The 25,588-nt window shown below is 35.1% G+C and overlaps 1 protein-coding gene across 13 annotated transcripts in view; it reads right to left on the bottom strand.

Moving 5' to 3' along the window:
- SETD5 (SET domain containing 5) overlaps positions 1–25,588 on the bottom strand; it is a 73,081-nt gene that overhangs the window by 39,024 nt on the left and 8,469 nt on the right. For 4 of the 13 annotated variants that reach the window (XM_074198649.1, XM_074198645.1, XM_074198648.1 and 1 more), the window contains exon 1: positions 1–24,256. In XM_074198649.1, coding sequence (XP_074054750.1) covers positions 1–92 — 92 coding nt within the window. In that variant the 5' untranslated portion in view covers positions 93–24,256. Of the gene's footprint in view, positions 24,257–25,588 lie in introns of those variants that run through there. The other 9 variants (XM_074198650.1, XM_074198647.1, XM_074198646.1 and 6 more) reach the window with 7 other exon arrangements.

The following is a 25,588-nucleotide window of genomic DNA, read 5'->3' on the forward strand; positions in this document are numbered from 1 at the left end:
CAGCTGAGCGGGGAGTTTCCCCTAGAGAAGCCACTCTGGGCTGGTTTAGACTCAGAACTATTCTTCTTAATTGGATCTCTTAATACTTCCATGAAACCTCACATGACATTTGCAGTGAGTGAGATGATGAAAGTGCCTTCTGCACTGCCCCAGGGGCCAGGCCCTCTTCCATTCACTACCAAGACAGGATACCCTGAAGAAAGTACAGGTAAAAACAATGGCATCTTATATTTATAGCACCTCTTATCTTGAAGAACCCCCAAACACCTTTCAAAAATACGTAAGAGTAATAATTTCTCAACCATCAGTAGTGCAACCATATTAAGGGTACAAATACTTAATAGCTGCATGTTAAGTCTATAAAACTTTTGACAATAATCAAAATACTGTACTTGCAATTTGAGGTAGTCTGGGGGTAATTACCCAATTTGGCCAGGAGACTAGGATAATATCCTCTCCTTTAAGAAAGTTATTTGGGAACTTTAGTAACCAGTCTTAGAACGTCTTGTTTAATGTCTTTTGAAAGATGTTATACTTAAAACATATACCAGTTCCTCTTACTCATGCGAACTCAGGTTTCAAATTAGTAACATACAGTATAACCACAAGTCACAATTTAAGCTTAAGAAGAACTTAATGCTAAATGAAATTAAATGAAAACCAGAAGTTTACTTTAGCATTTATGATAAGAGAATAGGCACAGTTAAAGCTCAAGGCACTTTTGCATAGAAGAAAAAAACATTTAAACACTAACCATCATCTGGTTAGGTCTTTGGAATTCAGAGTAAGAAAGAATGTGAGTGCATTAAGACTATGCACAACAATGGAGTGCTTATAACTCATATGTTAACTAGGGGAGCAATGAGGTAATAAAACTCACAAACAAAACACATAAGGCAAGAGTAGTTCAACTTTTAAGCTGCAATTTTTTTTTGGAGAGAGAACTAGACCTGCACAGTAGTGTATACGATCGAATTAAAATGATAATGCAGGGTTTGGGAGCTTTTTTTTTTGGCCATTTAAAGACATAACATATACAACAGCTTTTTAAAAATTATGAAATATGAAAGCCTTTAAAGCTGGTGACTGAGAAGAAAGGTCTGTAATTCAATGCAAGGAGACATCAGATAAAAAGTGAGGGATAAAATAAATTTATGAGGTATGTATCCAACTCACCCAATTTTATGCTCCGAAACTGTGAGAAGAGACCTTATTAATAACAGCAAAGGATAATTTCTGGGTGAAAAAGAACTTAAGACATAGGAAAGGATTCTCTGTTAGTGAAGGGCATGCATTTCATTCCTGAGTATGTCTGCAAGGAGCTGGGGGATACACCAATAATGCAGGTCAGTAGTCTTAAGGAAAAGAATGATTCAGACATGGCTCACTGAGAAGTAATTAACTAAGACTATCTGGAAACAAGTAGGATTAGTATTAAAGCCAATAATTAAGGTGAAGCCAAAATATAAGAATTAAGAGAAATTAAGTAGAATTTCATTTTTATGATGGACGGAATCAGAGAAAAGTATATTTCACAAAAAGTTAATAAATGACATTTACTAGATATACAAATATTCCATAGTGCTACACTTATTTCATGTGGGAGTTTTTGCCCCACTAAACACATGGAATGAAATATGACCATTATCTATCAAAAAATGGGTTTTTCTTTTGAAAGGGCAAAGGAAAAACTGCAAGGAATGAGAAAAGCCTAAGGAGATGGAACTGCGTTGGTTGTATCTCACCCATCTCCAAAACAGGCTAAATATGAATGTAAACATTTCATGTATGAGTCTAAGGGACAAAAATATAATTTATATAGTGTGAGTTAATAGAGGCCATTCCATTGGACAATAACATAACATCTAATATATCACTATTGCATGCTCAATATTAAAGTTTAAATAGTTATCTTGCAACTTCAATTTCAACTGATTGAATATAATACTCTAATTTTATTCTGATAATTAAAGACAACTTTATGTTTTTATCTAAGACATTCCTTGAAAGATGATCTTATGTCATCCATATTTTAAAATATAGAGTAAGTAGAAATTTAGGTCAATGAGATCTGTTACCCAGTTACTATGATCTAGACTAGAGACTGATACAATTCCCTTAGCATAATCGTACTTAAATAAAAATCTTGGCCTTTACTCTGCCAAATCCAAGTAAGTATGACAATAGGCCATTATTTGGAAGCCATGTTTAATTGCCCCTCCTAAAAGCTTGATTTTTTTTCATCCTTCCTTAAAGTTAGTGGCTTTATAAGATGCACCCACCTGTACCTTGTTATTTAAAACCACATCTCTGAGAACATTTGAAATCTTCTGCTATTGCAGATCAGTTCAGAAATCCAAGTAAACTTTCTTTACATCCATCAGATCACATATCTAGAGCTGGAAGGGACCTCCCTCAGAGGTCATAATCCACCCCCTTCATTATTTTATAGGAGGAAGCTGAGACTCAGGAAGGTTTAAATGACTTGCTCAAAGTCACTTGGGGACCAAGGGTCAGCGGAAGGGACTTTAGTCAGTTTCACTGGAGCATCCTGCTTCCATAGTACTGAATCCACAGGTTTCATGAGTTTCCCACATTATCACATCTTTCTTGCAGTCAGATTTTTAAATCTTAGGAGGCAAGGTTTAAGTTTTTTTATTTATTTCTGTATAACATGCCTGTCACAATAGAATTTTATTTTAGGCAGTACCTAGGAAATACCACAGGCACCAATGATAATAAATATAAATTTAGTAAGGTGGTTCACTGACAAAATGTATATTTTGTTGAGACAAATTTTCCACTTATTCTGTAAAGAAAATTGGACAAAATAGTTTGTGATTAGTTGTTACTATAGTAACAATTCCATTAGGAGGTTATAAAGATGAGGTTTCAGTTCATCCTAAAAAGTTTGTGTGGAAATAATGGAAGCACTTTAATCCACAACCTACCTCGAACCCCAGGTTGGTTACAGGGTTCCATTTTTTGAGACCAAAATATTAAAGGGGATAATTGAACTCCTAAGAGCAGTCAGGCTTCTTTTCAAATGTCTTGACAAGGTAGCAGGCTACCATGATTTCAATTTCACAACAATTTAAGAAATATTTCTGAAGTATCTATTAGGTATAAGGCATTGTAAAATTTCCCTATTTTCTTTTGTTTTTAATTTTGTTTTTAATTTTTTTTAAGGCTTTTTGCAAGGCAGATGGGGTTAAGTGGCTTGACCAAGGCCACACAGCTAGGTAATTATTAAATGTCTGAGGCCGGATTTGAACTCAGGTACTCCTGACTCCAGGACCGGTGTTCTCTCTACTGCGCCACCTAGCCGCCCCTCCTGTTTATTTTCAATGGGTTTTCAAAATTGACTTAGGATGAAAGCCTCAAAGAGATAAATGCTAATAAGCACTGTTGTTTAAGACTATCAGATGCAGTAATATGTTAACAAAAGCATGGACCAGGCTCCCAAGATGTTTTGCTAAGTTGATGATTTAAAAAACCCACAGAAACTTAAAAGATTTCCCCTCAGAAGTAAACTAGCAGAATTTTGTGGTCTGCAATTCATCCCCATAGGAATAATGGCAGTGCTGAACTAAATGTCCCTTTATTCCTCTGGCTTTACAAATTCAACTAGCATGGGTTTAACACTTTTTGTTGAGGCTCCACATAATTGCAAATGAACTCAGTTATAGATCTTAGATTTCATCTGTAGATCAGAGGTTAATTATCTGCTAGGTAAATACAACAATCATACACTTTTTATCAGTGCTGCTTATCATGGAAGTTTTGTAATGAAATAGTAGTCCAAGTACAGAGATGTTTTTAATTTCCATCCCAGATTATCAAAGGAGTAAAAACCTCCTGAAATAGGGAATCTTGGCAAAAGGAATAAATAAATCAATCCATCCTTCTGATTATGCTTGAAAAATGAGACTTTGGAGAGGAATCCCCGTTCTACCCCCAACCCAATTCTGCTCCTTTAGATATATAGAAGTAGCCCCCAAACTAATTTCTTTCAAGCACCAAGGTAAACACAGTTCTGGGGAATTTTCTTTTAAGTATCCCACCAGTGGAATTTGTTATGTAGATTGGCTGATCTAGAGGGTGTAGAGAAATTTAAGAAAGATAACTATTAGTTGCTCAGGAAGTTATAGTCAAAGGGAAAGACCAGGAGAGAATTTAGAAAAGCTATTGGACAAATACTAACATTTGGATAGACTTAAATCATTAGGATTGTCTCTGCCTATAGCTTAATTCCTAGACTGCTCTCAAAGAGAACTGATGTCTAAGAATGAAGAATCATCTTCATCTAAGGATGAAGGAATCCTTCAGCACTTGCATTTTTCCATGAGACTAACAAACTGAAATAAGTCAGTGCTACATTGTCTAGAAATTTCTTCTTCCTTTCCAAAAGTAGGATTGGATTAAGGGCAGAGTAAAAAGAAAAGAGGGGAATCTATGAATACAGGAAAAACTAGAGTAACTCAAAAAGCAGGAAGGGGCAAAAGAAGGTTGGTTATAAAAGGAAAGGTGGTGGATTTATAACATAGAAAGTTGTGGAATGAAGGCCTACCTTCATATGCATTTGGCAATTAAATTCTTCATGGACTGACAGTCTATTTTAGGGACTGGGCTTTTGGTTTTCGACAAACTCTGTGAATTCCTAAAGTGGCTCACAGCTGAAAAAAAGTTTGGTACCACTGATTTTGAAGGTCCTCTTTCCAGGAGATGGTTATAAAGAACAAATAGATGATATGGCTGTTCTGTTTTCTTTCCCAGATGTCAGAAGTTCAAGTAACCTGCCATAGATAGTCTCAACTGGGTCAGTCCCTTTACCCTAAGATGGTGGGAAGTACACAAGTTTGAAGTTTTCAAGATAAATTAGAAAAAGGAAAGCAGTTTACCCCCCAACCAGAATAGAATTAAATAATCAGAAACTCTAAAAGGGAGGGTGGCATATCTGCTTTATTCCAACCTATACCAAAAAGAAATCAGAATGTAATTAATTATTCTTCAGCAAATTTGGTTCTGTTAATTATTTCCCTAGCCACCAATCCTAGGTCAGAAGAAATGGCTTATTTTCTATCCCTCCTAACTGCCTTTCCTTTAGCCCCTGTTGACATTCAATTATAAAGTAGATTTACTTTAGAAAATCCTAGGCTTTAGTTCCAAGATTCTCCTAAAAAAAAAAAAAATCTAAGCTTTTCATCTGCCCTCCTAATTTTCAAAAAATGGGGAAGTGGCACTTACTCTGAACCAGCAGCCATATCTGAGTAGGATGTATCTGGTGTGGTGACTCCCAGAGGAACTGCAATGCTCATGACGTCCAACACAGCAGTAGATGGAAATCACGGGGTCCAATTAATGGAGACTGGCCACTCTGAGAGCGGGGGTGAGCCGCAGAGCCTCAACCAACATGTCAGGGACATGAGGAATCCTGGGACAGAAGGCAGGGCATTTCATGAATATTTCATTTTTTAAGCAGCATAATTTAAAAATCAATTGTGGCCTATTCCTCCTGTCCTTCCTTTTGTTTAAAATTAGAGATTCAAGGGGCTTTATTAATGTTTCAAGTGGGTACCTAACCACCAAGAACCTTTCTTTTCCCCTTAAAGACGTTTTCACACAGGAGGGTGCCTGCCTACTCAACTGCAGAGCTTGCTCCAGAGCAGCTTTTCCAGTCACTTTCCATTCTCTATAACTATCCACTAGCCCTTAGGGCCTATCTACAAGTTTTTGTAAGTAGCCTTTTGTGATTGCTAGAAGAAACAGCACAACTTCACTCAACTCCCTAATTACTTACTGTCTTCATTCAACTTTTCATCTCTTAGCAACAATTAAATTGGGCAACCAATGCCATTTTTCCTAAGTTAGTGTTAATTAACACACGCACCAATCTGCTAGAATCTGACTGGAAACAGCTGTTGTTTCTTATTATTTTACTTCTCACAGATTTCTCTCCCATATTCTCACAATTCTACTTTAATGACTCCCTGAAAGAGCAGAGGATTAATAGACTCAACTGCTAGGTCTTTTGGCCAGTCAATACTGCCAGATTTGAATAAAAATACATAGATCACAAAATGGCACTTTTATGATAAAGAAAAACAGCAAATTCAAAATGAAAAAGCATTCAATACACATCAGGACAAAGAAGATATGGAGAATGTTGAGACGTATTGATTTCAATGAACTACTGGAATCTGGGAACATGAAGGAGTAGATCTATTGCTGAAGTAAAAGGGAGGGTGTGATATGAACCATGAATCAAAAGGAGAATAAAAGATTAAGCAAAAAGGGGAGCAAAATGAATTTGATAATGACTATGAAAAGTACTGATTAGGTATAAAAACAAAAGTTTCTCAGAATATAAAAAGTATTTTGCAGGGAAGTAAGTTCAAGGTGAGCAAGACCAAAGGTTCATAAAAAGACAAAATGATGTAGAGAAAAAGGAATTCATGCAAAAATATCAAATGTATGCAAATTTTATGAGAAAGAATCTGGACTGGAAGTCAGGAGATCTGAGTTTTTCTCTACCATTAATATATTTTGTGGTTTGTTTAAGTCATTCAGCCTTAAGTTTTTTACTCTGAAAAACGAAGCAATCGGAAAAGATATTCTCTAAGATCCTTTCTGGCTATAAAATTTTAGAATTTTGGTTTAGGGTATAGCTCCCTGCAATGCCAAATGACCACTAACCAGAAGAAGATAAATCAAGAAATCATCTATATGCAATTCAGTAAAAAAAACAAAAAAAGAAAATTAAAGTCATATTTAGAATAGTTACTAATTTAAAGTTTTTAAAATGGACTGGAAAAATTTTAGGAAACATGGAGAAAGAGAGAATGTCTTCATATCAAGCCTGACCAAATTTTCTGAAAATCTTAAACATATCATTAAGCTTCAAAATCACTGTGAAAGTGCTACTAAAGTCCCACTCTGAGAATGCCTCATCCTGGAATGGATACTCAAAAGTTATACTAGTATAACACAAGCTTTGGCAAGTTCTACCAATCAAAAAAGGCTTCAAGTGCTGGTCTATTAACACTGTGTATGTTCTGTGAGCTAAATAATGGCAGTTTAGTTAAGACTTGCTCACCATCAAAAACTGGTCCCAAGATTGTGGTTTCGGGGGAGGGGAAGAAAGAGAGCCTCTAGTGTTCATCACTTAGACCTTTAAGGAAAGACAAGTTTGTGCCCTTAGTGGATGGGATGCTCATAACAATGTTATCTTGGATCTTTACAAATGATAAAAAAATTTTTTTTGTTTTTGTTTTTTTAGGTTTTTGCAAGGCAAATGGGGTTATGTGGCTTGCCCAAGGCCACACAGCTAGGCAATTATTAAGTGTCTGAGGCCAGATTTGAACCCAGGTACTCCAGACTCCAGGGCTGGTCCACTGCGCCACCTACCCGCCCCTTAATAATTTCTATTTCAAAAAAATGGAGAAAGGTATTACTACTTTTGATTGTTACTTCAGTTTACTATAATCAAAAAGCTTCCTAAACACAGGGCATAAAATTAATCTATATGGTTAAAAGTAAAAATATTCCACTTAATTACCACCCTTAATTTCTGGCAATTTGGGTTCTTAGTTTGGGTTATGTTGCTGGTTCCACCTACCGAGAAGTAGGAAGTTGAGGCATCCAGGCAAAAAAGGAGGGCTGAAGGGTCAGAGATCAAAGAAGCAGACTGGAAAGACCATTATACTTGGAAGTCAAATGCTTCCATTTGATTCTTTTCTTTATCACTTAATCTTATTTGAAAAATGGGGATATTTATACTACCTACATCAAAGGTCTGTTATGAGGTAAGGGCTCAATATTATTATTATTCTGTCACTACTTCCTCACAGTTCATGAAGAGGAAGGAACTGATGCACTTTTAGGTGGGTTTAGTCTGCCTGTAGAATTGATAAATAAGCTTTTCTACAAGTATATGTATGCTTACTCTGACCTCAAATATCCCCCCCTTTCTATCATCATTTCCAAATTATTCCTCAGTTTTTATCCCCCCCTCCCATTAGGTATTGACATAGAATTTCCCTCAAAAGAAATAGCAGGAATTCTCCAATAACACAGGAGTTGAGTCTTAAAAGATGGTTGATTTCTACTCTGAGATCTTACATCAAATTAATTCAGTCAAAGTGAAAGAGAAGCTGTCCAAGACAGATAAAAAGAGGAAAGGTTGGTCATGACCAACTCCCTTGATCAGCACAGCAAATTTAAAAGTCATATATACTATAATTGAAATAAAAAGAAAAGCCCTCAAATTCACTAAACATCTTTCCCCTCCCCACTCAACTATATTCCTACATGCCAGAGTTATCTAGAATTAGGGGTCAAATACAATCTGTAAAATCTGAACTGTTGTTTGATATTTTTCTTTTGGTAAGAAATTTTCTGAAGATGGCTTATTAAACAGCAAACTTAAGAGAAGATAAAGGGAAGGGTTAAGAGTTACCTACCAGGTAAAACAAGAGGAAATAGCACAAAATATATGTGAATAACTTTGTTTCAAGCTGTAACTTCACTCAGTAAAAAAGCATTCTTTTGTAACATCTTCTCAAAACAAAAAAGATTGGCTTAACGTTAAAAAGAATAAGAATTTAATAATAGTAGTATTTGTTTTCAATTTTAAGTATTTAATGAGAATTCAGCTGATAATCAAATCTCTCATGATGATTTCCAATGAGATTTCATCTCATTTTGAAGTACAGACCAGAAGAGAAGCAGGTTTCCTATCTTTCCTTCTATAAAAATTGTCCTAGATCATAGGACTCATATACCAAAAACAAGTGAACCATAAACAGATCAGCTGGGTTATTCTCATTCTAAATTATAGTCTCCCACTGTGAGTGAGATGAGGGATTGGAATGTCTAAACTCAAATCCTGTACTTCTTTGCAGCTGAGAAATTAATGTGCTCCTTGCTCTTGCCCCCTCAATCAATCAATAAGTATTTGTGTGCCTACACAGTAATAGGTACTATGCCAGATGCTGGGGAGAGAAAAGACAAAAAACCAAACAGTCCCTGTTACTTGGGCTTATGTTCTTTAGGAGAAACATGGATAACACAAAACAAACAAAAACTATATAGTAAATAAAGTACCAGATAATTTTTGGCAGGCTGGGAGAAGCACTAGCAAATGAGAAACAAGGAAGGCCCATGTTCAAAAAGATGCTTGTGTTCTATAAAATGTAATACAATTATAACAAACTTTTAGGTCATTAATAACCCATCTTTATTTGTAAAATCAGACATTATAATTACTTGAGATTTGTAAGTAAATGAGATTCCCAGTATGGAATACCAGACAATTTCTACAAGTCGTATTTCAAACATTTTAGAGATGCTTTGGAGAGAAGGACAGGAACAGCTCTATAGAATGCACTCTCCTCATCAGTTACACAGGAGATTTCACTGAGGTCACTGAAAAGGCATCTGCTAAGTAGCAATATGTCAATTTAAAGGACGGGAAAAAGGAAAACCAGCCAAGGGATTTTATTTGGCTCAGTCACCTTTATATTGACCAGCAGATGTGAAGTTCCAATAATCTCTTTGCCAGTGTCCTCTGAAGATCTGGAAAAAGTTGACAGACAAATAATTAGTATTGAAAGGAATGCTACTGGACGTAATACTGAACCAAGACAGTTCTTTCCAAGAAATAATATCTTTTCTATAGAATTTTGTTTAACTCCTCCTGCCCTCTATTCCAGACCCACTAATGCTGTTTACCCTCATGCCCAATTCAATGCTATAGCTTTCTTTTGAAATCTTCAGTATGATATTCCTAACAAAGCCTGATACAAAGTAAGAAAAAGTAAAGGAAATGATTTTAGTTTAAAGGAGAAGACTGAATACTAAATCCTGTTACTGGCCAGTACATTAACACGTTCCTTAAGTTTGGATCCTTCTTTTCCTCTATATTTCCTGAGTTATCTTTCCTTTTATTTATCATATCCTATGGAAGTTTGTTTTACTTAATAACCTTTTCCAAACCCAGCTGTTTTTCTATGATTGAGTCACTCAGACTTGATAAAAAGGACACATCGACTGCTCTGAGCATATCTACCCACCCATCTCCCTCTACCATATTTTGTCTTGCCTAACTGCAGAAGGGAGAGTGACAGAAGGCAGACCCCTGTCATGGAGAAGTCCCTTGAAACTTATGATGAGTTTGTTGCTGTCTTGATCTGGAATCAGGGTCAAAATAAGGCATCTACCAAAAGGGAAAAAAAAAAGAATGAAAGAAAGAAAAACAGGCGACTAGAACTTTTGGAGAAAAATAGTTGATTCTTTTTTTCAGAATCAAAATGGGCTCCCTTTTTAGTTATACCAAAGCCCTCTCAAGAACAGTATTCCCCAAATCTACCAAATTTAACAGCTAGTCAGAATCATCACCATACCTGAGCTCCAAAACAGCATATTAAAGAGGACTTCACTAGATTTTGATTATCATGCATTACAGATGAAATATATTTCATGTCTATATTAAAGATTTCCTGATCTTAAAATTGGGCAGACGCACTATACCTTAAAAATAACTACTGCTGAGAGAATAAAAATCATGAGAAGATCAAAAGCTTAAGGATCCTCAGAATTGCCAAAAAAAAGATGATGATGATAAGCAAAAAAAAAAAATAAATACAGGGAAAACCATCAACAGATCAATCAGAAAGGTGTCAAAATCTCAAAATACAAAGGCTAAAACATTTATTCTGATAGTTATAGGCATAATGGGTGCAAGAGAAGAAATGTACTGAAGCAGAAAAATGAAAATTACCAGAGGGAATAGTATCCTTTATGTGTGATAAGTAATAAAAGAATAAAGGACAGAGAAAAGGAGAAAGAAAGGCAATGCATGTATACATAGTAAAGGTAACATGACTGCAGATTCTGAACTTCTCATCAGCATCACTATTCCCAGAAGAATCCATCACAATCCATATGGAGCCATAGGCAGTTGTCTGATCCAGCTGTAGAACCAGCACATCTCTTAGGACTGAACACTCTCGAGGAGTCATGACACTGGGAAAGGCAGTTATAAAGAACAGGCCAAAAAATGTTGATAGTTGCCCCTGTCTTTAGAACAGGATTCTTCCTTATTGGCTAATAGCTTCTCCTACTGTCATTCTGACATGACTTACTGAATGTACAAAACTCATGATTTTTCTGGCCACTCCCAGAGAAAACAAACAAAAAGTGTTAGAAGAGCAATTCCAACAGAGATTTCAGAGAAAGAAATTGCATCAGCCAGGTGAGCCGGAAGCAGCTGGGAGACAGAGTCCAGTGAAGAGCCAATCCAATGAAAGAAATTCAGAACAACTGTGCTTCAGTAATGCTGTGAAGAGGACTGGCAGGAAGAGGAGAGCCGCTTCAGAAAAAGAACAGGCCTCATCTGCTTCAGACTGTCTTTGTACCGGGGCTGCGGACCTTGGCCATTCTCCCAGAGATGATGCAATCCTGATGAACAAGATCTGCTGCCAGAGAAACAATTGTTAACAGCCTATGCAGACAGCAACTCAGCCAAGGAGCTATCTCTGATCAACTCTCTCCATAAACCACTTCAAAATATAATGCATATGCCCCATAGCTCCAAATATCTATTAACTCCATTCTCAAGAATAGCAAAATATACATTAGCTTGCAAAGCTGTGCATACGTATACACAGACATAAGCTCCCACAACAGCTCTGGATCACCACTTTTATATCCTCCCTTTTAATTCCATCTAATCCCAAAATGTCATCCAGGTAGACACATATATTTCTGAAACTCCCAGGAAAAAAAAATTTCTTTTTAAATCTGCCATCCTTACAGACTTCAATATATTCTCTTTTAAAGTAAGAAAAATAACCAGTGTTCAAGGAATATTTTTAATTTTATGAAGATAAAAAAGGAACTGAATGAAGTATTTATTTTCTCATTTTTCACTTAGTTTCCTCACTCCTCATTAAAAAGAATGGAGGAGGGAGAAAGGAGGAAGTAGTTGCCTTTTTTAGTTGGGGGAGGGGTGTTTAAGGTTGGGTCTACCGGATCCTCTGAAAGGCAAGGCTGGCTACAAATCTCAAAATCAAAATAAATACTCTCACTCAAATTCATTCATCTTGGAGATATGTATACATTTAACCCAATCTCCAATCCTTTATACTTAAAAACTGAGCATTGAGATCGATTTTGAAAATAACAAACTGGAATGCCACAAAAATTTTTAAAAAATGAATTAGGATAATTATTGCCTTAATACAGATAGAAAAAGTGAGATTTCAAACAAAAAGGGGATTCTGATCAACTCATGTATATCCAGAATTTCCAGAACAACTTGTGCTAATGAAGACTTGACTTTACTATTCATTTAGATTGAATGTATTTTAGCAAAGTACTACTCTATACTTAATTTTTCCCCCTTTTAAGTGACTGTAAGGCATAATGAGCTTATGGGGTGAAGGAAACATTACTCAAAAATGATTACTCTCCGATGGTTTTTCAATCACAGATATTTTTTACAATGCAAGAAAAATATGAATATACACATTGCTAGCACTATACACTTATCTCCTTTTAAATGTATTTTGAAAGTGCCTGGCATTCAAGGTTCTTTACAATTTATACTAACTCAACTTTTCTATTTCTAGATATACTCTATACTCTAGCTAAACTGAATTACTTTCCAGCCCTGAAACAAACTTTCTTGTCTGACCTCCATGCTAGAAATTCCATATTCTTGAAATTGTATTTGCTGAATTTTTACCTTGACTTTAATGAATGAACTCAAATGCAACATCTTCTCAATGAAGCATTCACTGTTCAGTCACAACTTATAAAAAACTTTAATAGCATTGTTTTCCATTTCTCTAGTTCATTTATATACTATTGTGCATTATGGTTATCTTCTAGAATTTCTAGTTCTCAAAATCTGGCTCAAGTGCCATCTTTTCCAAGAAGCTCTCTAATAGTTATCCCTCAATCCCCATTTCTAGGGGCTCCTTCACTCAGAAATTACTTTGTATATACAGTGTCCCAAGAAGCTTAAAATTGCACTAAAACTTTTGAGCACACCATGTATTTTAATTTAATTTTCCTTTTACATGCTGTTCCCCACCCCCCAAATATAAGCTTCATGGCAGAACTGTTTGTCTCCACTAGAATGCTGGCTGCACAAAGAAAGCCTTCACAAGTGTTTTTCTGAATGAATCTGAGTTTTTTTTTTTATCCCCTAAAAGATTTTCTGGGAAAAGGTATTCTTTGTTTTAAACTATGCTTTGCACACATAGCTGTTAGTCTTAATTCTGTTTTGATCTCTTCTATGAAATCAGGCTGAGCTGGAGACTAGTGATGTCTCATGTAAATACTCTGGTTATCTGATTCTAAGATGGGAAGCTCCCAGAAGGTATAAGCTTTGTTCACATGGTAGTCTTGGAATAGTGCCATTCTTTTGCTACTGTAGGGAGACTAGTATTAATATAAACAGGATTTAAATGGCACTTGGCACTACTTTCAAAATGGGTCAAGAAAGGAACTGATTATTCTCCAGTACCTTTCTAACTCATTCTGATGGCTGAAAAATTGACTGGAGGGCTCTGGACTATGTAAATTAACATGAGCCCAGGTTTCATTGGTGGGAAAAAGACAAATTAAACAATAAAAGGAGAATCTGGTACCTTGAAGCATCAAGTTATGGTAGCTTTTATTTATTTGTTTTTAATTCGTAAAGCAAAGAAAGAAATAGAAACATTTTATTTCTGAATAAAATCATAATAAAATTTTTGTGTCAATGTATATGCCTGGTCCTTTTCATTTTAAAGTGGGCTAGGTGGAAAGAACAGAATATATTTAAGTCTACTTTGCTCACAACCCTTTCTCCCATTCCCTGCCTCATTTCTTTTTGTCTTCGCTAACTTATCTCTTTCTACAGCCTCTCTGCATCTCACTTTCTCTCCAATGGCTACCCAAATTTGGCACAAAAAGTGTGTAAACTGTCTAGGAATATGGTTGGAATAATTTCAGCTAAAAACAAAGTTTAATTTTAGCTGTTACTAATTACCTTTTCCAAGAAAGGTCCTAAATGTCAAAACACAATAAGTAAGGAAAAAAAGGCATAGATAATTTACAAAGTGGCTCAGAAAACTCCTAAATAAGGTTGACAGGAAAGGGAAAAAAATTATTTAAAATTCTTTGAAAAAAAAAAGTAAGTATGTGAATCACTAAGTTATAAGACAACCCAAGCCATTCATTATTCCTGAACCCTGAATTTTTGGAAAATGAGAGTAACATTACATTTAGGTGACAACCTAACGTATTGGTAAGAGACTTCATAAAGCATCCCAAGAAACTACAAAATTACAAAAATTAATATTTTTATTTAACAATACTACCTTAATCCTACCGAGATAATCATTCTGTCTCAGGTTCTGATCTTCCAACTCAAATAAAGCCCTGTATATAGGGTATCCTTCTACTGACCATCCTATGCAACTGCACAAGTAACAAAACCTTGTGCCTTCCCACAAGCTCATTTCCTTCCTTCCACTTTGTCTTATGAAAGTGGATTCTTCAGAATTTTTACAGATGAACATTTGTTAAGTGCTTCTTCAAACCTGACACGAAACCATTAGATTTTCAAACACTTTCCTTTTCTTTTTTAATAGCTACATCTTCAAATCAAAATTGTCAAGCCTCTCCCTCCAAAATCTACACAAGCAAATACCTTGATTTTCTGTTTCATTTAGTCAACAAATATTTATTGAACAACACCTTTAATGTTTCCAGTGCTATTCGTTATAGAATAAGAAAGAAGGCAGGAAAGATTAAATTTCTCTCCAATTTAGGTAGTTTTATTTCTAAGGGGGTTATGTATGTAACAAAATAGGAAAACAGAAATATACGTAAGATTAAATTATATAAAATGATGAAAATTGGTGCATTTGGTGTCTCCCTCCTATCTCAGCAACAAAGATAAAACCACACTTTAATATTCTGAAATTAAATTCTGAGGAAACAAATACATGATCAATAATGCAGCAAATACCCTGAAAAGATTTTTTCTGAGAGATTTTGTGAAGTCAAGAGACACTTTATAATAGAGACAATATCAAGAACACAAATCAATAACCTATCTACAGGTATGCCACCTCAGCTGATAGAACAAGAATCTCACTGCAGGGGCAGAAACAAAATTCACAATTTCTGAAAGTGACACATTGAACAATGCTTTAACTCTTTTGAGAAAGAAAGCTAACTTTCTCTCTAAGAATTTTAGGATGACAAGATCTCACAGGCATTGCATGGCAATGCTTATGAAGTCTCTGCCTAATATTCACTTTATTTTATTTTTTATTTTTTTTATTTTTTGCAAAGCAATGGGGTTGAGTGGCTTGCCAAGGCCACACAGCTAAGTAATTATTAAGTGTCTGAGGCCAGATTTGAACTCAGGTACTCCTGACTCCAAGGCCGATGCTCTATCTACTATGCCACCTAGCAGCCCCATACAACAGCTTTTTTGAATCACAGTAGTCTAGAGTCTACAGAATAGACAAAAGTAACAATCTAGAACCAAAGTCTTTCCTCAGCTGTCCCAGGAGAATGTTTTTTCTTTTACTACATTCCTTTAATGAAACTAGTGTGCACCAAATCCTAAACGTTTTCTTTCTGGGAGGAAAAACTCGCACCATAAAACAAATTATGTTATTCACTTATAATCTAGTTGGTGTTGAAAGATTCTAGAGGTGTATATTATCTGGAAAAACTTGAAATTTCAATTCCAAACATTTTCTCAAAGTGCTGCCCTAGAAGTTCTGCCTTAAAGGAATCTAATGTGATATCTCACCTTCATTCAGTTGAGGACAAATAAACAACTCTGTTAAACGAAAATTCATAAAAAGTTCATCTATACTATTTCCCAGGTCAATTTTTCAATTCAGTTTTACACATATTCCTATTACATGCAGGGTGTTATTTATTGAGGGTGAAGAATGGAATGTTGAGTTAATCTATGCCATACTCACTTACTGCTCTGACAAACCACAACCAGAACAGACTAATAAATTTGCACATTTACCACAGACATTTTATTTCTTTGCTTTGTGGACACTGAAGAAGCATTTAGTCAATCAGAAACTTACATGAAATTATTCCCCACTCCATTCTTTCTACAAACACAGGAGACCTTCAATAACTATTCCAAGTTCCTAACTTTCTCCCTTTCCAGTTTGAAAGTTACTTAGCCCTAAAGACTACTTTGTTGTTTAGCTATTGTTTGAATCATGTCTGACTCTTCATGAGTCCCTGGCAAAGATACTGGAGTGGTTTTCCATTTCCTTTTGTTCATTCAACAGATGAGCAAGCAATATCAAGTGATTTGCCCAGGGTCACAAAGCTAAGTGTCTGAGCTGGGATTTTACCTCAGAAAATTTCGAAGACTACCAGATAAATCCAAACTCCACACCATCACAAAAGTTCTCTCTTCAAGAGCCTATCTAGATCTCACTACTTCCCTGACCTTTGTTCCTCTTATCATCTCTGAACAAACCCAATCCTACTTTCTTCCAGAATAGGTCGACTTACTTCCTCCATAAAACCTTTAGAAACTAATCCAACTCATAATTTTTCTTCCATTGTTCTAAATAAAACTGTAGACAACTAGAAGATAATGCCTTAACTAATTCCTCCTTCTATAGTGATCACCTGCTTCTTTCTAGTGAGATCTCAGAAGAATAGGGCTTTGATAATAGCATAGAACTCAGTAATTAGAGAAAATGTCCAGAAACTAAGAGGATAGTAGGTGCAATTAAATACTGAAAATATTTTTCTGTAAATTTTAAAAAAGTAGACATTTGCCAAGAAATCTTTTCTCCCAAATATAGAGATGTCTTAAGTACAATTAAAAAGTACTACAATTATATATTAGCATATGTAAAATGTTAACAAAATTGTGAAAAAGTTAGTTTCAAAATGAGGATAAGACATGTAAAGTCATATAAACTAAGTAGTTCATGACAAGTGAGAACCCAGGTTTTCTGACTATTAGGTTATTACTCTTCATTATAAAATATAAGCATCAATACATTGATTGAATGATGTATTTTATGGTTAATGAACAAAAATAAAAACAGCACAAAGCTTCTAATTTTTATACAAACATGATCACTTTCACAACATAATTCCTTTTAACATTAGAAGAATTGGTAATTTAACTAATGAAATTTTTGGGGGGGAAGGCTTTGGGGGTTAAGAGACTCATACAGGGTCACATAGCTAGTTAAATGAGGCTGAATTTAAATGCTCTATCTATTGTGACACCCAGCTGCCTCTACTAATGCAATTTAAAAAATAATTTTAACTTTTCTATATATATGTACTTTAAATATAAATAACCATAAACAGATATTGTAGTTTTACGTCAAAATAAAAACGTTTATCTATTATATTTTCTTTACTTATGAAGACAAAATGAAGTGTGGCAGATTATTCCATTAATTCTTAAAATTCCAGCCTATTGTTAAAAAATAAGCTTAATAATATTTTGAATGAATAAGATAGGGCAAAAACTAAGATGGCACTACTCCTATTTTATTTTTTAGTGGACCACATTTTGAATGTTTTGATCAACTTAAAAATTTAAACAATAAAAATGATCAAAGTATAGAAGCCAATATTTTACATTAAAATCACCAGAATTTTAAAATACTTTGAAGAACCAATTTGTGTCACTGACAGCACATTTTTAAAATTTCATATTGCAAAGAAAATAAAGATAGGACAACATTTTTATTTCAAGTAAAAAAGTACAATATCTGCTTGTAATTATTTGTACTTAAAGTGAATTTACACAGGTAGAAGAAATTAATAGTGAATAGTAAAATTAATTTTTTTGAGTCAACTGATCATCTTTCTGGTGGCAAAATAATTGAAACAAAGAAAGTTCTCAGCAATTGGGGAATAGTTATAAACTGTGGCACATGAATGCAATAGATTATTATTGAATCAAAAGTGAAAATGAATTCAGAGAAATATGGCAACTTAGATGAACTTATAAGCAGAGTAACAAAAAACTGTAAATTACAAGGACTAAAACAAAATACAGCTTAACCCCACCCCTAACCCAGTGTGATTATAACCAAGCTTGGTCCAGAAGAGATAAGAAAACATTTCCCTCCTTTCTATGCAGAGGTGAGGGCTGTGGTTATGGAGTAGCATGGCATGTAGTTAGACACAGTTAATGTACTTATTAATTTTGTTAAATTGTTTTCCCCCCTGCCCCTTTTAGGAGATAGCTCTCTGGGTGTGTGGGGAAGGGATATATTTGGAAACGAAGATAATGTTTAAAAAAAAAAAGACATCAGGAATAGACATGTGCTACATCCTCTGGATTTAGTTCATTTTGCAATTGTCTTTTTCTGTCTAGAGAATATATTAATTATGTGGAATCTTACTGATTCTGAATATTCTATTAAGGACATTCTGAATTTGAATTATTTTTTCCTAGCCTCATATAGCTCTATACAATCCCATTCACTGACCACCTTGACTTTAACTAACCTTAACCTCCATCTATGACAGTCTCATTTGGTATTTCTTTCTCTCTCTTCCATTTGTTTTCTCTGGAGAGACTTTTATTGTTAACTGCTTTACAAATTAACTTCCCAAATCTTGCTCTGTAGATATGTTTTATTTATTTATGTCATCATATTGCTTGCCCCCAGTAGAATATCACGTTCCTCGATGGTGGTAACCGTTCTTTGTATAACTTGGGTTGGCAAAGTATTGCCTGTGGACCAAATTCAGACATGCTGCCTATCTTTGTATGGACAAGAGAAGAATGTTAAACTGTATTTAAAAATGTAAAAACAATTCTTGGTTCAAGGGCTACACAAAAATAAGTAGTGGCCCCTAGACCATGGTTTGCTGAGCCCTGTGCTTAGAAAAGTACATGGTATATAGTAAGCACTAAATAAATCTTGAACTGAATTATCCCTCACATATAACTGATGAACTCCTAACACCCAGGTCCAGGAATCAACCTTTCCAAAACACCAAAGAAAATGACCATTAATAACTGAAATCACTACCCAAGTAGGTTATTCCAATAGGAAACTAATGTACATCCATCAGGGCAGCTAGATGGTGCAGTGGATAGAGCACTGGCCTTGGAGGACCATAGTTCAAATCCAACCTCTGACACTTATGTGACCTTGTTCAAGTCACTTCACCCTGACTGCCTCTCATCCAGGGTCATCTCCAGTTGTCCTGATTCATATCTGGCCACTGGACCCAGATGGCTCTAGAGGAGAAAGTGAGACTGGTGACTTAGCACAGCCTTCATCCCAACCTAATTCATTTGCTTGTCATGGCACCACTTCTATGAAGTCATGGTCTTCTTTGAGAATGAAGGTCAAACGTTAATGTACATCCATCAATTCAGTCTGGGAAGTGTTAAAATTTGTGCAAATTCTGTGACTAACTTGGGTAACGACTTAGTAGAGGTATCAAAAATGGTACCTGGAATGGGGCGGCTAGGTGGCACAGTGGATAGAGCACCAGCCCTGGAGTCAGGAGTCCCTGAGTTCAAATCCAGCCTCAGGCATTTAATAATTACCTGTGTGGCCTTGGGTAAGCCACTTAACCGCATTGCCTTGCAATAACAACAACAAAAAAGGTACTTGGAAATAGATGAACTCTAAATCTAGGAACAAAAAAATAAGAAATGAAATTCAGGGGGTTATGAGTTCATAGAAAGTATAGAAGAAGTTCCCTATAGCAAATCTCTACTTCCTAGACCTTCAATGGTGGTAGTGGTAGAGCAGGGAAAAAAACCAAAAAGGCACTAATAATTTTGATGCCTTAATCTAAGATGAAGTGTTACTTTCCTCATTGTACCAATCAAGAACTGTTATCAATTCTTCCAGCCCAGGAAACTGAACCTAACAATTTTTCAATATTTACTATTAGAATGCCAGAATGATTTTTTCTTACACAAGGCTCTGGTTAGGTGAAAGCTGTTCTTAAAACTTTCCAGTGGCTCATTATTATATCCTGGTTAAATTTAAATTCCTCTGGAACTCAAGATCCTCAGTAATCTATTGCTTACCCTCCCTTTCCAACTGTCTCGATCTTGTGAAGTTGGCTTTTGGAAGTCAAGGGTAAGAGTTCTCTGTTCTTTGGAAGCCTTAGTAGATTGATCCAAGAAGGAATTTTTCATCTAAATCTCTTATATAGAGATTATTTTTGCTTCTAGTGCCATCAGTCCAATACATGTTCAAAACCTTGATAAACAGAAAGTTAGAAACATTACAAAATAATAACAACAACAATAATAATGGCAGCACACAAGATGTTCCATAATTGATTTATTTCATTTTCCTAAGTTTTTTTGGGGGGGGGACCCCCAAATGTTTAATTTATCATGCAGTTCTGAACATTTGTGAGTATATTAAGGGATTTATCAGAAAGCAAAGTACTCCGGGCACTAGTTTTCAGAAGCTTAGTTCTACTACTTATGAATTCTTTCTAATTTCTTCCTAAATAGGGAAAAATACTTAAATTGCCACAACCAAAACTGAATTCCCTTACATTGTCATGTCCCTTATGCTTCGGAACATGTAATTCTAGGACAACTCTTCCTCTTGAATGGGTTAGTGGAGTAGTTTGTCCTAGGGTGGCACTATATACTAATTTTTCTAGGCTCAATCAATTGTTTTGGAAAATCAGAATAAAATATTTGTGACTCATCACTCCTGGAGAGATTTTTAAGAGTGGATAAATTTCCCAAGAGTAAGGTGGGAGTAGGTTTGTAGTTCCTTCTATCCAAGAAGCCAGTATTTACAACTCTTATCTAGAGGCAGATTAAAGATTTAGTTAATCTTTTTTGCTTCCTTTTGCCAAAAAAAAAAAAAAGTCCTTCAAGTCTCTCAATTCAAGCAGACTTTGAAATGACAAAGGAAAAGTACAAAGGCAATCTAATTACAGATATTGGTAATCTATGAACGGAAGTCATTTAGAGTGGGACTGAAGAGGCAAATCTCTAAATAGAGTATACTGTGGTTGTAGGGACAAAAGAGGGACCAATTTTCTCACTATTATTTCCATAAAGCTCAATGAAAGAGGAAATTGTACATATCTTGGGTTGGAATCTTCAGGCAGTCCTAAATGGTACAATTTTTCAATACCTTGAGAGACTAATTTTATAAAATCAATCAGGAAAACAAAGATTGTTTCATTAAATAGAGAGGGAAGAATCAGAATTTAAAGGATGTTTACTAAATCTACCCCCATCTCATACAACTGGAACAAAATTTCAGAGTTTCAAGGGACCTTAAAATATTCTTAAACTTGTACTTTTACAAACAACACTGAATACTATAGCTTACTTTGTAAGAGGTTTTGGTTCAATTTTCATTTATTTATATAAACCAGTATTTTCTTGGGATTGTTTAATATTCAAATGCTTTATTTTAAAAATTTGCTATATTAAAAAACTCATGACATATATATTGAACCATTAAAAATTAATTGAAATGGAACCCCCTTTAAATTAACTCCCAAAGTTCTGTCTTCAGTCTTCTCATTTCTCTTCCATCACTTTAATTAAAATCACTAAAGTGAACACATAATCTTATCTCCAAATCTGTCCCTTCATGGCAAATTATCACATTTCTTTCTAGTACCATTACTCTTCCAAGCTCAAGGGTTGAAGGGGAGAATATCCTGCCTCAAAAACTTTCGGTATTTAATTACTTATCAAATAAAATATAGACAATTAATCCTGGCATGTAAAACACTCTATGTTGTACCTTTCTAGCTTGGTCAAAAATTTCCCCCCTTTCATCTCTATGTTCTAGCTACATCTGACTGATGACATTTGCCCTTAGTTCTCAGCAGACCATAACATCAGGAAGGAGATGCCAGGACAAGCATGTAAGTGGGGGTAGGAGGTGGGGGAAGAATGACATCAAGGGAGGTGATGCCTTAACAAATTGGATTTGAGTGAGTAGGGCTGTGCTAAGTACCCAGCTTCACTTTTCTTCTACAGAGTCATCCCGGTGTCCAGTGGCCAGATATGGATCAGGATGACTGGAGATCGCCCTGGATGTGTGGCAATCAGGATTAAATGACTTGCCCAAGGTCACACAGCTAGTAAGGGGCAAGTGCCTGAGGTTGAATTCGAAAGGCCATCATCTCCTGACTCCAAAGCTAGTTAGTGTTCTATCCACTGCACTACCCCAGCTAAACCTGAGTATTCAGTCTCAAGCTGAATTCTGCTTTTTTCTCCCTCTTTGTGTTTTTGACATTTTTCTTCAATGCCTGTAAAAGGTTTCCTCCTAAATTTCAATCTGTTGCAATGTCTTCCCCTCTCTGCAAAGGCTTGGGTCAGATACTTCCTTCTTCCTAGCAATCTCATCTTCCAGATATAGAATCACTCTTTTCATCAGATTGAGTCATGATTTATATTTTTGTCTTCTAAATTCTAGTATACAACAGGCACTCAATGTTTAATTTAATGTTTGTATTTTTTCTTATATTTGATACTCAAAAACTAGGTTTGAGGACATGTTTCATAGTTAGAACTCTGGTTATCACATTTGCTTCCCCATCCCTTCAGATTTTCTGACACCATTCTATCACCCCATGGACATGGGTACAAAAAATACTGACTTTAAAACCTTAAAATTCTATCTTCTACATATACCACTCAGAAAGACCACTGTGTATCACACATCTTTGAGTATTAATTATTAATAGAAATTGATTTATTGATTAATAATAGTAAAGTAAGAAGTCAATTTTTGGATATGAATGATGAAGCCCAATCTTCAGTGGTTGGTTGGTTCTCCATATAGGTGAACACACATGATGTAGATAACTATAGCAGATGGGTTTGCTAAATGTAACTGTCTGCCATTATAACGTTTTCCTTCTGGGAAGCCCATATAATTCTGTGAATTTAGTCTTGTCACTTTATTTTATACATGAGATAATTGTGGCTCAGAGAAGTCACGGTTGGCCCAAAGACATGCAGCAAGTGTTGAGGCTGGGACATAAAGAGTGAGAGAGAAATTTAATACTGCAGTTTTACCAGAACATAAAGGTGGATGGATCTTGAAAACCCAAAGTATATGAAAAAAAAGATTAATTTTCTTTAGCTTTCAAATAAACCATCAATAAGATAACTTTTAGTGGCTGATAACAAAAAGAATATTTGTTTACCTAGGCACCTCTATCTTGTTCATCTTTTCTTTTTCTTGATACAATTCCAATAATCATTTCCTTTAATGAGCAAAATTCAAAATGCCATAGAATCAACTTCAAGCTATCATAAAAAAATGCCACTGGCTCTTTATTGTTGGCTAACTTTTGAGATCCTTCTGTGGATCCTCCTGGGATACTTGGGAAGAATTTATGCCCATGATAGCTAGCATTTATACAGCACTTTGCAAGACTGTTCATCACATTTGATCCTTACAACAACTCTGGAATCAGGAGGACCTAAGTTCAAATACCGCTCAGATACTGGTACTCACTAGCTGTCTGACCCTGTGCAAGTCTCTCTTAACCCTGACTGCTTCTACATGCAGGACCATGTCCAGTTATCCTGATTCATATCTGGCCACTGGACCCAGATGACTCCGAAAGAGCAAGTAAGGCTGGGGGCTTAGCATAGCCCCACTCACTCAAATCCAATTTATATACATGTGAAGGCATCACCTCCCCCTGATGTCATGGCCTTGTTCAAGAATGTTAGGACAAAAATCACCTTTTTACTGATGAGGAAACTAAGACTGTAAAAATGACTTTTCCGGGGTCACACATACCACTTCAGACAGAGATTACAATTCTTTCCCTTAAATTTGACCTAATTAAAACATGTAGTCAGTCTAGAAGCAGTGCTATTTTGCCCCCCCAAGGCATAGCGGCATATTATTTTTTTTTTCATTTTAGAAGTAAAGTCTACCTAGGGACCAGAAGATAAACTAAAATGAGTGCCTACAATTTGAATTTACAGAAATGTTAACAGGAGAATTCATTCACTTTAAATAATCTATTGTTTAGAATTAAGCAGGATATTAAAATTTCAAGGGGCAGTGGACAGAGCACCAGTCCTGGAATCAAGAGGACCTGAATTAAATCAAGTCACTTAACTCCATTGCCTGGCAAAAACACATACACAAAAAACAAACTCCAAAGCCATTTTGGAATCCAGATTTTTACTGGGAATTAGATTTATATAATCTGTCAAATGAAGTTTTACAACATATATATATATATATATATATATATATATATATATATATATATATATGTGTGTATAGGTATATGTATATATAAAATCATCTTCCATGGAAGCAATGATAAAACAGTGAACCACTTAATAATTTTATTATGAAACTTTTTAAAACAAAGTCACTTCAGTAAGCTACTTAGTCAATTTAAGGATCTAGATTCAACAGTAACATCTTTTTTTGCTTGGAGGTAGAGAAATGGTTTTGAAATTAAATTTATACTAGATGACAATTCATGGTCTGACATGGTTACTTTTTTTTATAAATGAAAGTTTTATTATTGGTCTGTGAACATGCATATGGACAAGCAAGAACATATTTGGTATGAGAAACTTTGAATAAATCAAACTTTTTGGATTAATGACAAATCAAAACTACATTGATGGACAACTTATTGAAGCTACTATTTGATTTAAGTCAGAAGACATGGATTTAATCCTGCCTGAAATGCTTCTTAGCTACATGATCCATGGGGTAAAGTACAACCTCTAGGAGTTAAAATGTCTTCATTTATAAAATGGAGATGATTTTCACACTACCTTATAGGACTGTCAGGAGAAGAGCCCTTGGCAAACATTCAAAGTGTTACACATCTAAGACATGGAATAAAAGCTATGGGTGCAAAAAGAGCAACAAATTTCATAGCAGGAGAGATCCCAGAACTCAGAAAAGTTTACAAATGAAAAGTTATCAGGAGGAAAAAACCATCAAGAGTTCTTGCCATGGAGATTACCTGAATTATTATTTTTTCTTTCTCACAGAACATTTTTTAAACTTGGGTAGAAATTTTCTTCCAACAAGAATGCATTTTTAAAAATCATACTCAGGAAAAAGGATGGAAAAAAATCTCCCAATGCCATAAAATTTTAGACTAAAGTGATGATGAAACTAGAGAAATTAAGTGACCTTATTGAGGTTCTATACATTCATTCCATAAAGTGACTCATACTTCTATTGTCTTAGAAAAACAGACTTTGACTTTGCATGCATTTTTCGTACTTTTCCACAATATTTTTCAAAGATAAAAGCAGATATTTAACTGCAACCTTGACTCCCTTAAACTATGAACTAAGTAATGGATTCTAATCAATATTTTCTATTAAGCACTGATTCTAGTTTTGCCTTAGTCCACCTCTCCTTTACTGACAAGGCTGAGAAAAACTCTATTAAAAAAAAAAAATAATACTAGGCCCTCTCAGGATCAGAATAACAGAAAAGAGTTTCCTACATTCATTTTAGGTTTGTTCTTTTTTCTTAGAGAAATTAACTTTGTTCTTTACGCTTTAGTCATATGATTTCTATTGAATGAAGCAAAC

The sequence above is a fragment of the Macrotis lagotis genome, chromosome 8 (assembly GCF_037893015.1).
Source record: "Macrotis lagotis isolate mMagLag1 chromosome 8, bilby.v1.9.chrom.fasta, whole genome shotgun sequence".
Lineage (NCBI taxonomy): Eukaryota > Metazoa > Chordata > Mammalia > Peramelemorphia > Peramelidae > Macrotis > Macrotis lagotis.